Genomic DNA, 12,252 nt, shown 5'->3' on the forward strand with positions numbered 1-12,252 from the left:
AGAAATAGTGCTTCAGGTTAAGAACTTTGCTTCAGGATGAGAACAGAAATTGTGATTGGGCGGCGCGGCAGCAGTGGGAGGCCCCATTAGCTAAAGTTGTGCTTCAGGTTAAGAACAGTTTCAGGTTAAGAACAGACCTCCAGAACGAATTAAGTACTTAACCCGAGGTACCACTGTATACCTGACATGGAATTTGCCTTTTGTACAGGACACTGGGTAGGCATTTTCATTTAGCTATCCTCCACACTCTCAAAATCCATTAGGCATGTAGAAACTCTTAGACACATCAAAAATATTTCCCTGAATTATATAGCCATGGTGTTGTAGCATATTGTTAGCCTAACTTTAGAAGTTATTTAAATATGCCTTGGTTTAATGAATACCAGTTGGTAGTTGCACGCTAAAAAAAATACATGTTTCTGGAGGTAAAGGCATTTCTCTATATATTTGGTTTAATGCAATGAGTAAGTAAGACTCTTGTTTATTCCTGGCACAATATTTACAGAGCATGTTTGCTTCATTTGTTACTGCTGAGCATACATTTTTTACTCTTAAAGCTTCAAAACAGTGCCCTATGGAGCCTTTCTTGGTACAGGACGGTCTTCTGGGTTGAAGTTCTCTCTAGGACTGAGCTACTTCTTCACAATGAATATGTAGACAACATTTTATCGCACTTTATAAAAGCCTTATTATTGCTCTGCATACCATACTGATGCTCGAGTCGGAATTTAATCAATTTATTGCAATCTAGGGGGCAACACTGAAAGCTCGTTGGTGCTATGGCTGAATTCAGTAACAGCCACAAAAGAAAAATCATTTAGATTTTTTTGCTTGGGAATTGAAGGCCTCTTTAAAGATTAGCTCCTCACATGGAGGTCATCAAAGTGCTATCCTCTGGCCCCTCACTTCTACTCAGTTGACACAGCATTGCCTTGACCACTGTACAGCTAGTACCTCTGTACCCACACCTGTCACCCCTATTATTCTGATGCCCTGCCACAGGTGGGATAAATTGGTCTTTGCCAGGAGTGTCCACTTTGTATTGTTTTAGTTTTACTATCTCTGCTTTTTGTGTTTTAAGCTCTGTTTTGGTGTTTTAATTGTACATCACCTTGATGTGTAGAAGGTGATTAATAAATTGATGACGATGATGCATGGCTGCTTGCACAATGGCAGGTATAGTGCTGCATTCTGGATATATAAAACATTTTAATATCTTGAAATAAGCATTAAAAATCAAAGCCTTGTATTCACTGCTAGTATTCACAGAGGGAGAAATTCTCCCATTGTTGTAGTATGCTATCTTGCACCTTTAAAACAACAACTTAGAGTTACAAAACCTGCAATCACAATATTGAAGGGTGGTTACAACCGAAATGTGCAGACTGTCTTGCCTGGTTTTTAAAACACCAGTTTTAAAACGCTTGCAGTTTTCTGTGATAGCAACTCTAAATGATTTCCCATTTCCTACTGGGTAGTTGCATATTTTAATATTTTACCATGGCTTCTAGTTATGGAAGAAGAGGTTCTCCTTTACTCTAGTCTCCTCTACAGACGTTTCTTGCTCACATAGGTAGACTGTTTGTATATGGGCAGATGACCAAAGTAAGCTGGGTCCAGTAACATCTGTACCAGCTCATGCAATCCTTCAGTGGCTACCATATGCCCTCTGCTGGCAGCAGATAAGTAGACAGGCTGTGCTTTCATATCTGCTTCTAAGAAGGCAATAACATTGTATTCCATTACTCAGGGTTTGCTTGTTTTTAACCACCTTTGTGGGCATTGCAGGATGAATACCACTCCTATTCCTCTTGTTTTGTGATCCTTAAAAAACTGGGACCTGAGCTGATGCATCTACCTCTGATTCCGATGAGGTTACCCACCTGGACTCTCAAGCCTTGTCTTAAATTCTTGCACACCAGGTGTGATGCGGGGGTGAAGAAAAAGAGCTGGGAAGTCACCCAGGAAATCCAGATCTTGCTTGATCAGTGCACTCATAAGGTGGGCTTAAGCAAGTCATTCTCTCACAGCTTCTGTTCTGCATCTGTAGTAAGTGCTTTTTTCTGGGGGTACTCAAGGGTACACAGTACCTTTTTCCTAGAAGAAAAGCACTGTTTACAGGGTTTCTGTATGTTTACTGGTTACTTATGCAGTGTGCTTTGAACATACTAAAGTTCTGCCGAATGATAAAGTTTTATTTCCCTCCTAGGTCAGAGAAGAATGTAGACTCCTGAATGCCCCTCCTGTTCCTCCACGAAATTCAAAGCCAACATCCACCAGTCCATCTGTTCCTCCGCGGGCAAACAAACCAGCACGGCAGCAGACTCGTTCTCCTAGTCCAACACTCTCATACTATTCATCAGGGCTGCACAACATGTAAGTACGGAACACTTCTGGCTCTCAGCCTTCTCTTGTTCATGGATGCTTACAGTAACTGTGGAGAACATCCTTCCAAGTTATTTCTTCAAACAGTTTTGTGCAACTTTCCCTGTAATAACTATACATTTAATAGGTAAGGTAATTTAGCCTCTTGTCTTAATAGATACCTTTGGGTTTTCCTTACAGCTTAAACAGTGGTACCTTGGGTTAAGTACTTAATTCGTTCCGGAGGTTCATACTTAACCTGAAACTGTTCTTAACCTGAAGCACCACTTTAACTAATGGGGCCTCCTGCTGCCACCGTGCCGCCAGAGCACGATTTCTGTTCTCATCCTGAAGCAAAGTTCTTCACCTGAAGCACTATTTCTGGGTTAGCGGAGTCTGTAACCTGAAGCATATGTAACCTGAAACGTATGTAACCCAAAGTACCACTGTATAAGGGAACAGTCACTGAAGTGGATTACTCCAGCCATTTAAAAAAACAACCCAACTCATTAGGGAAGTCCAAATTACTGTAACAAAAAATCCCTGCAGTTTTGCACTCTGCTTTGAAAATTGGTCCACATGTAGATGGGTATACTATGGATTGTGAGGCACTGGATATTAATGTCAAAGGAAGCATTACAGTGCACTGTCATAGAGCACATGTTTTGCAAGTTCAGTCCCTTAGAATGAACTTGAGAATTATCTCTCATATCTGTCTAGATCCTTCTACCTACTAGGTTTAAGGTACAGGGGCCAGACATCTGTTCTTTATTAAATTAGCAGAGTCCAGATTTCATTATTTCAGTTCAGAATACACAGTGTACCACCCTATTTCCCCCTATACATTTAGTCTAACATGCAATGTTAGATAACTTCGCAAGCTTTACTGGCATGATGAAAAGTGATTTTTAAAAACCTCCCATTGGTGTATAGCAGCAAGCTTAATCAATGTGGTGCCCTCCACTTAAGTGAACAAATTTGCTTAGAAATTACAAAATAATTGTCAGTACAGTTAACTGCTTTTCAGGGAATGTGGGTGTTGTTTGCCTTTGCATGTCGCCCCCCCCCCCAAGTCTAATTCCTGTGTTTGAATTTGTGATGTGCAAACAGTTCTGCAGAAGGGAAATTGTATAAAGACACTGACCGCCATCTTGACATAATGTAAGGCAAAGTAATAGCTTTCTCACATGACCACCAAGTACCAAAGTAATTATCTTTTTGCTTATCTTTTTTTAAAAAGCAGCAGTGCTGCAGAAGGAGAAGCGGAGTCTGCCTCCGAGAGTGCTCCTGTTGCTTGCTATCCGTGCAGCACCGTGAAGGCTGACCTACAAGATTTTGGCAACCTACTGCCTTTTGGAAGCCCCTCTGCTGATGCTCTGTCCTCCAGGCTGTCGTGGCCAAATCATTGTTCCGGAGCTGCTGAAGGCCTGAACAGGGGTGAATTTCTATTGGACCCAAGCAGGAGTTACAGTTATCCAAGACAGAAGACTCCTGGCACACCAAAGAGAAACTGCCCAGCAACTTTTACATTTGACTTGGATAGAAGTGAATTTCCTGTAGGGGACACCCTACCAGCTGCAGCAGAACCTGGTTGTGCAGTGCCCACTTGCCCAAAGTCGGCGAGTTACTCTCTCGAGTGCACCGATGAGAAGAGCCTGGCAGTCAGTAGCACACCGCAGTCTCTCTCGTGTCCTGCCTTACCCCCTCGTGCACCAAAAGCGGCAGATGAGAAGCCCGGCCTTGACTTGTGTCCACTGCCTTTCAGAATAGATGGTGCGGAGGAAGAGCCGCAGGCAGGCTCGCCAGACCTTTCTGAAGATCAGTACCTTGGCAAAAAGGGCATGCAAGACATCTTTGCCATCCCTTATCCTTTCTCATCTCCCCTCCACCTTCAGCTAGCACCAAGGTCCTGCGGCGACGGCTCTCCTTGGCAGCCCCCTGTGGATCTGTCTGGACTTTCAATAGAGGAAGTTTCTAAATCTCTGAGGTTTATAGGTTTATCTGAGGATGTCATATCCTTTTTCGTTACAGAGAAGATTGACGGCAACTTGCTTGTTCAGCTCAATGAAGAGATCCTTTTGGAGGACTTCAAGCTAAGCAAGTTGCAGGTTAAGAAAATACTGCAGTTCATTAACGGCTGGCGACCTAAAATGTAGTGCTACGAAGCCGGTGCAATAAAACTCAGAGAGAGGTGTGCCAGAAGCACCAGGGCTAACACACAGTCTCTCGTTTTCGTTTTTGTTTTTGCACTAAAATCCTCTGTTGCTCTTATGTAAATATAGTAGCAGGAAAAAAACATTCTTACTATGCAGATATTCTGAGTGGTGAGCAGACTCTTTTGTACATAGTAGAAACAGGGAGGTGTGCCTTGTGCATCCCTGAACATTCAGAAGCTGCTAAACAGTGGGCTTTAAAGGGAATTTAATTTGTACTCAGTGTAGTCTATTAAGACATTATATTTATTATTATTGATTAGGCAAAGCTGAACAGCACACAAATCACCTTGATTTTTGTGTGTTTACCAATAAATGTATTTCCTCTTGGGGGGGGGGTTGTTTTTGTTTTTTGTATTCTGATGGCTGCATACCTTGCCTTCAGTTCTGATTTATCCAGTGGTTAGTGTCCTTCTCCCACTCGTTCTAATTGTTGGGATAGCATTCCTTTTATATGTGGGTTGGGATTAGAACCCTTTTCCTTCCTTCCAGAAGGAAATTCAAACCGCAAAAAAAAAAAAAGACGAAGAATTTAGTAGCTTCGCGTCACCTCCAGATGAGTGCAAATTTCTCATTGAAAAGGCAATACAAGTTCACCACTTATTTCTCTGCCTAGTTGAAAACAGGGTTGGTTTTTATAGAGTTGTTGGCCTTTAGGAGAGCAATACTTACCGGTAATCCTCTGCTCTTAAATCTCTTGTGAGCTGTCACTGCCCTGCTCACACATGCATTGTTTTTCTTTCTGCCTTGTTATCCACCTGTGGCCTCTCTTTCTGCTCAGTTATAATTTACAGGGCGACGAGGGGAAAAGAGAGGTAGCAAAAAACACATTCAGCTTCTACACACATGTATTTATAAAGGGGCAATGATCTATGAACGCAGCATAATTTTCAACCTAATAGCACTTGAGGGAGAAGGAAGGCCTTGGTCTTTCATATAGCTCTGTGGGAAGGGCAGGATTTGGGGTAGTTCAGCCCAAACAGTTTAGAAGTCATAGCCCTACCAATCTACTTCTCAGAATGGCCCCAGTTTGATTTACCATCGTACTGTTTCTCTTAGAAACTGTCGCAATCAAGGCAGGTATTCTTTTTTACCCAGTCGAGTTCTCTTGCATAGCAGATAACAGATAGAGAAAGGGAGAGAATAAGCATAGGTTCCTTTCAGTGTTGGGGAGCAAAGGGGTTCTGAAATGCAGAAATGTGCTGTTCTGAAATGTGCTCTTTGTTTTACAGAATTTATTTTGGAAAAGGTTTTGTATTAGAGGAACAAAGAAAGATTTGGATTTCAAATGTGATTGAAACTACTTTGCATTCAATCTGAGCAAATTTTGATGGCTTGCCTTAGTACAAATAACTGTTAGAGAACAATGCACCCATTGGCTTGGGTGTAAAATGCACACAAGATGAGAATGATCTGCCTTGGAGTGCAAATTTTCAGGAAATAAGACATAGATGCAGCAGTTCAGTGGTTCATCCTAGATGCTTTGTATTGCTGCTACTTCTCTAAGGTTTCTTAAAAAAACCATAATTAGGAAAGAGTGAAACTTAAACACTAACCTAAATTAAACGTGTTCACATTTCCCAAAACTAAATCTAGTCTAATCAAAATTAAGCTGATTAAATGATGATTAAAAAATGTTTAGAGGAAGTAGAATAGTTGAGGTTACCCTCCTATTCTTGAAATAATATATGAATGTTTTAGGATCCTAATCTATGAAATGCATTTGACTATTTAAAAAGTGGGGTGAGGAGAATGCAAACTTGGACCACATGGTGTGTGATGTATTTACCTAGCCAGCCTGTTTTCATTATGCTAGACAACAAATACATCAAAGTCTTAGGAAGGGAATCCAGGTCTTAACACAACACTACTAATCCCATTGCTCATTCATAAGAGTTAAACAGCTAGGATAAAGGATTTCATGTTTGTATTTAAAGCTTCCCCCCCCATCCAATCCTTAATGCAGTGTTTCTTAATGTGATATTTTCATTAATTTTTCTTCAGTTATCTTTGTTCATTGGGGGGAAAAACTACTTAGGAAGCTTACAGAAGACTGCATGCTGTAATTGTGGGAGAAAGCTGAAGAAAGTTCTTGCCATTAGGGGGGAGATTGTAAACTGCTTGATTTTTTAAAAAAACACACACTTTGGGAACTTGATTAAAAGTACTTTCTCCATACATGAGTAGACTAGTGTAGTTAGGTGGATTCTCATGTGAGGAGATGTCAGTGATGATCCCAGGAATTCTCATGATGTAATGTCCCCGTCCCCCCCGTATCTCATAGGATTGCAAGCACTTCAGTGGCCAAGTACAGCACTGGACTGCATTTGTATAGGAAGAAATTCTATGGGGAATAGCCTGTACTTTAACTTCAGTGGCCCAGTTCACATGGAATGCTAAACCATGGGATAACCCTATGTGCACAATCTGGAATGAGCCAAAGTCTCTAGAGAACATCACCAGTACTTACTTTTATTTTCCCTTAATGTTGACTTGTTGTGTTATCCATAGTTCCTTTTTACTTACCGGTCCTTTTTTCTGGGGGTAATCAAGGTACACAGTACCAACACCTCTTTTTCTAGAAGCTTTTCTAGAAGAAAAGCACTGATAAGCACTATGGTTTAGTGTTATGTGTGAACATGGCCAATGGTTTCCGTTGTAAGGTCAGTTAACGTAAGGAAATTAATGGAAGGAGAGTTTCCTGACTCTTCCTCCCCTTGCAGCCTCCTGTGCCCCACGAAAAGACTCTAGAGCAGGCATGGCCAAACTTGGGCCTCCAGCTGTTTGGGGGCTACAATTCCCATCATCCCTGACCCTTGGTCCTGTTAGCTAGGGATGATGGGAGTTGTAGTCCCAAAACAGCTGGAGGGCCAAGTTTCGCCATGCCTGCTCTAGAGCAGTGTTTCCCAACCTTGTGCCTCCAGCTGTTTTTGAACTACAACTCCCATCATCCCTGACTAGCAAGACCAGTGGCAAGGGATGATGGGAATTGTAGTCCAAAAACAGCTGGAGGCACAAGGTTGGGAAACACTGCTCTAGAGGATCATTGACCCTTCTGAGCAATAGGGGGGCTGCTAAGGAAAGAGAAAAGCCTAAAATTGTCTTAGGATCCAACTTCTCTTAGAGTCAACTTCTCTTAGCATCCAAGCCAAGCCAACATTCTTTCGGTTCATTCAATCATGTCAAACCATTGTTGAGAAATTTTAACTGTGGTTTGGCATCATATAGCAAACCTTGGCAGTTGAGTGCTTATCAGTTTGGAAGTTAAATTGCAGTTGCCTGACATCTTTGTTTCTGTTTTCAAAAACCTATTTGTACTTCAAGCAAGGGTTCCTGTGATAGCTCCTCACAGTGTATAATCCTTTGTGATTTGACAAGGGCTCACCACATGGTTAAAATCTTTTAATAGTGAAGGGTTTGCAGGATGATGGGGGGGAGGCAATGTTTCCAATTTCTAGCAAGTTTTCTCTTAATGAAAAACAATTCTGTGCTTTGGGCAACCTCAGTCCTACCATAATCTTATGCATGGATTTACTTCAATAACAAGTGTTTGGGATTGTGGTTCTGGTCTTGGTGTGGCATCAAAGCAGTTAATAATCCCATACCTTAATTTAATTTACAAATAAATCCATTCAGTTCATAAGTGCTATATGGCACACTGAATTTACCGTACTCTGTTTCATGTCTGGTTGTAACTTTATTGCCTTCTGGGTCATCATATTTAAGAAGTTAGTGAGAGCAGGTGTGGGAAACTGGTGACCTTTCAAATGTTGCCGAACAACTTCCAGCAGCCCTAGCAAGCATGGTCAATGGAGTTGTAGTTCAGCATCATCTGGGGGGCGGCAAACATTCCCCACACCTGACTTACGAGTGGTGAAATTAGTAGCGCACACACACTGCATGTCCTTTTATCACAGACTTTGTAGTGACTCTCATTTCTGCATTGGAATGTTGTTGGGTTTTCCCCCCATATTCTGTTCTCTGCCTTTGCTTCCACAGATCATTGTTGTTGCCTTGTAGCATTTTGAGAATTCGTTTGTCCCACCAGCATCACCCAGTAAAATATTTTTAACAATGTTAGTCAATTGGCGGATTAATGGCTGAGGGAGCATTCCTAAGCATTTGTGCACCACCCAAGGAGCAATACTAATCCTTTCAACCCTGACCACTTACACAAGGACTCCAGTGTCTCCTCGCTCCCGAAGTATGTTCACAGATCTTATTTCTTGCAGGATCAGAGATAGAATTTTTCCATGATGCCATGCGAATAGCATTCAGAGCAAGGGGAAGCACCCAGGCTGGCAGGCAGCATTCTTGCCGGGACAGTGCCTGCTCCTTGGCAGATTGCAACATAGGACTGGGAGGTGTAACAAGGACCTCTCATATGACTCAGTCCTCAACGTTAATCATGCAGCCTCCCATATATATTCTGATTAAAAGGAGTATCCCATCTTATAGCCCCTGATGATGATGATGATGATGATGATGATGATGACTGAAACTTTATTTGCATCAGCCATCGGCCATAGCAACAAAAAAACATTGTGATTTACACAGAAGAAAATAAAAAGTCAGTTATATAAAACACAGTTTAGGGTCCTGAATCAGCCATCAAATAGTGGACCTTATTCTGATTGCCCCAGCTAGAAACCTTGCAACCTTTGTAATCATCTGCTCCTCTTGATCTGCCAGGAGAAACAACACTGTGGCAGTGGTTGGGTGACCCAGAATGGTCAATAAGAGAGGCATGATAATATTGTTCCTCAGGTCTTTGTAAAGTATGAACGCTAGGAGGGCATGTGCCACTGATTCGCCACTGATTATGGCCCCTGTTCTCTTCATGTTTGATAAATAACTAAAGTGCTGGCTGAAAGCACTTTTTGTTTTGGAGCAGTGCGATGGACATAGTTTTGTATTTAATCATCTTGCTGCAAAATCCCTTTATGTGCAGCACATTAATACCTTGTATAGTAGTCCTTTAGATATGGGTGTTCTTGTTTTCACAACAGGACAGGACTTCAGTAGGTTTTCCTTTAAATAGGAGGCAGTCTGGGAGTATTGAGGCCATCCATAAGATACCTGTAACTGTTGCTCTGGTGTGGCTAATCCTATAGTGCAGTGTAATGTGTTTAGTTTCTTTAAGATGCTTACAGTGCAGCCCTAAGTCTGTTTTCTTGGAAATAAGGCCCATCAAGTTCAGGAAGATTCCTGTGTGCATACTTGGGATGGAGCAGCCGTGCTTAAGTCTGTGGAACATTCTTCCAAGTAAGAATGGATTGTACATAGGGGCGGCATCAGACTGCTAATGGCAAAAACTAAAGCTTTAGGGCAGATGTGGAGAACTTTGGCCCTCCAGATGTTGCTGAACTACAGTGCCCACAGCCCCAGCAAACATGGGCAAATGCCAGAGATGATGGGAGTTGTCGTCCAGCAACTTCTAGAATGCCAAAGGGTTCCCACCCTTGTCTTAGTGAATGTTTGCTTAATTGCATAAGGAAAATGCACTTTTGAAAGCCAAGGGGGCAACTAAATTTTTTTTTGGGGGGGGGGTGTTTAAGCTAAATTTATAACAAAGTCCCATACTATGTCTATGACTATGGTATATATAATGCTGTATAATGAGATTTCATAATGGCAACAGTTTCACTGGTTTGGGTTGTAAGGTAAGTTAACTTCAGGACGTTCAGGAAAGGAAAGTTTTCCATCCCTTCTTCCTCCCTGTAGGTTATTAATGCAACCAGTTTGTTTTCAGATACAGTAGGAGGTGGAGAGATGTGTTGGCCAAACAGACTTAGGCACTTTACAGCATTGCTGAATGGATGTGGCTCCATCTCTCAGTTGATCTGCATTACCAGCATACACAAGTGTAAGTGGGTTCTTAACAGTTGCATTGAGAAACACAGTAGTAAGTCATCCCCAATGCAGTCTGGGCCATGAAAACTTCTTAACGTCAGCCCAAAATCCCATAAGAGGTTTGGAGAAACAATCCTGCATCTGATTAATTACTTGTACTGCCTCCGGTAAACTAGAGGTGGCAAGAAAACCTTTTTAGTATGAGGAACAAGCTGCCTCTTAAGTGGCAGGGTGTGAGAGTGGGATGGATGCAGCTCAAAAATAAAAATAATACTCCCTTTCCTACCGCCACTACTAGTATTGTACTGGGGCAGTTGCAATATGAGCATTAACTTCCACAAATTTAAGGTGTGTCAGTTATGAAACTGAAATGTAAGTATTTCAGCATGCAGTTGCCTTATAGTTGAAACACTACAAGATGAGACTATAAACAATAACATCAAAGTAGTAAAAGACCATTTTCATGCATACATCGTGCATAAATGAAACACATAAGGCTCAATAATATCTAGAACAAATGAGCTTTTTTTAAAAAATGGAACTCCTTTAATTCTTAAATAAAGAAGCTGATCAGACATTAAAGGATAATGGCACAATTTTAGCTTCTGGGCTCAACTATTCAATTTCCAAATGGGTTCCATATATGCCAAAAATAAACAAATTTCAAAACAAAACCCAATTTATTGGCTTAGTAAATATATTCTATTGTTAAAACTAAGTATGTGTTTGTGAAAGTATGTGCCGGTTTGATAATCTCTTTACAGGTTTTGGGGTGAGGAACATTTATTTAAACCAGAAGCAAATAAATAACCCTACTATGTATATGAACAAATGTCAATGGTGTATTGTAAGTATATATATAACTGTATATTAAAGATATTATTTTCGTGATATTTTAAATGCGTAGAGTTTATTATTTCATCCAGAAGTTAAATGGACAGATTAGAAACACAGTATTGGCATGCTAAGGTCTTAATTGCTAGATTCTTTGGGTAAAATAATTGAAGTGAAACACAGGAGTTCTTAAAATGAATTTCTTTCATTAAGTTGGAATACTGCCAAAGTGCAAAGCTGATCAATTTGTCTGCATACTTATGAGATCTGTGTTTTTTTAAAAAAAGGACTGCTGGTTTTATTGCACATCTTGATCTCATCTATTTTCAGGACTGTTTCTTGGAATCTTTTTTTAAAATACTCTTGTGCAATCTTAATATATGCATCTGTGTCTCAGAATCTGTACAGATGTATGGTCTGGTTTCTGTCCTAATTCAGAAGTAATGGGAAACTGGTATAATCACAACTTGTTATCACTAATGATAGTTTAAACAAACTACATCCTCGGAAGCTGTGATTACTTTAAAAAGGAGGCAGACTCTTTGCATTTCCTGTGGCATATAAAAGAGGGGGAAATGTATGAGCCTGAGGCTCACCACAACTTGTTGGGGACTGTGATTTCCTGTTAAACTAGCCCTGTCCACTGCTAAGATCAGACTACTTCTGCTATTTCACTATTACTTGACCGCCAGTCACAAGTATAGATGCACAGGTGGGTCTGCAACAAAATGTAATTGGGTGTTATGCCATGTGCTCCTTCAGTAGTTCATTCCATCACTTCCCCAAGTTTTCCATTTTTCTTTTCCGAATGACAGTAAAAAGTCCATGGCTCCTAAGTACGCTCAGGCCTAATTTGGGTTTTGGAGAAAGGGTTTGCCCTCTTGGGCTTTTTGTATTTATTTATTTTACCTTCTGCAAACCTTAAGAGTTTTTTCTGAGAATACTAACACATCCCTTTTGTTACAACCCTGCTGGCATTAACCATCCT

At 41.0% G+C, this 12,252-nt stretch overlaps 1 protein-coding gene across 8 annotated transcripts in view; it reads left to right on the forward strand.

Annotated features, from left to right (window-relative positions):
• Positions 1-11,323, forward strand: part of GAREM1 (GRB2 associated regulator of MAPK1 subtype 1) — a 78,649-nt gene extending 67,326 nt beyond the window's left edge. For 3 of the 8 annotated variants that reach the window (XM_083747685.1, XM_083747688.1, XM_083747687.1), the window contains 2 exons: positions 2,210-2,376; positions 3,608-11,323. In XM_083747685.1, the coding sequence (XP_083603811.1) occupies positions 2,210-2,376; positions 3,608-4,520 (1,080 nt within the window). In that variant the 3' untranslated portion in view covers positions 4,521-11,323. The remainder of the gene's footprint in view (positions 1-2,209; positions 2,377-3,607) is intronic. The other 5 variants (XR_014566482.1, XR_014566484.1, XR_014566483.1 and 2 more) reach the window with 3 other exon arrangements.
• The last annotated feature ends 929 nt before the right edge of the window (positions 11,324-12,252 follow it).

This window comes from Podarcis gaigeae (genome assembly GCF_964106915.1).
Source record: "Podarcis gaigeae genome assembly, chromosome: 7".
NCBI classification, from domain to species: Eukaryota; Metazoa; Chordata; class Lepidosauria; order Squamata; family Lacertidae; genus Podarcis; species Podarcis gaigeae.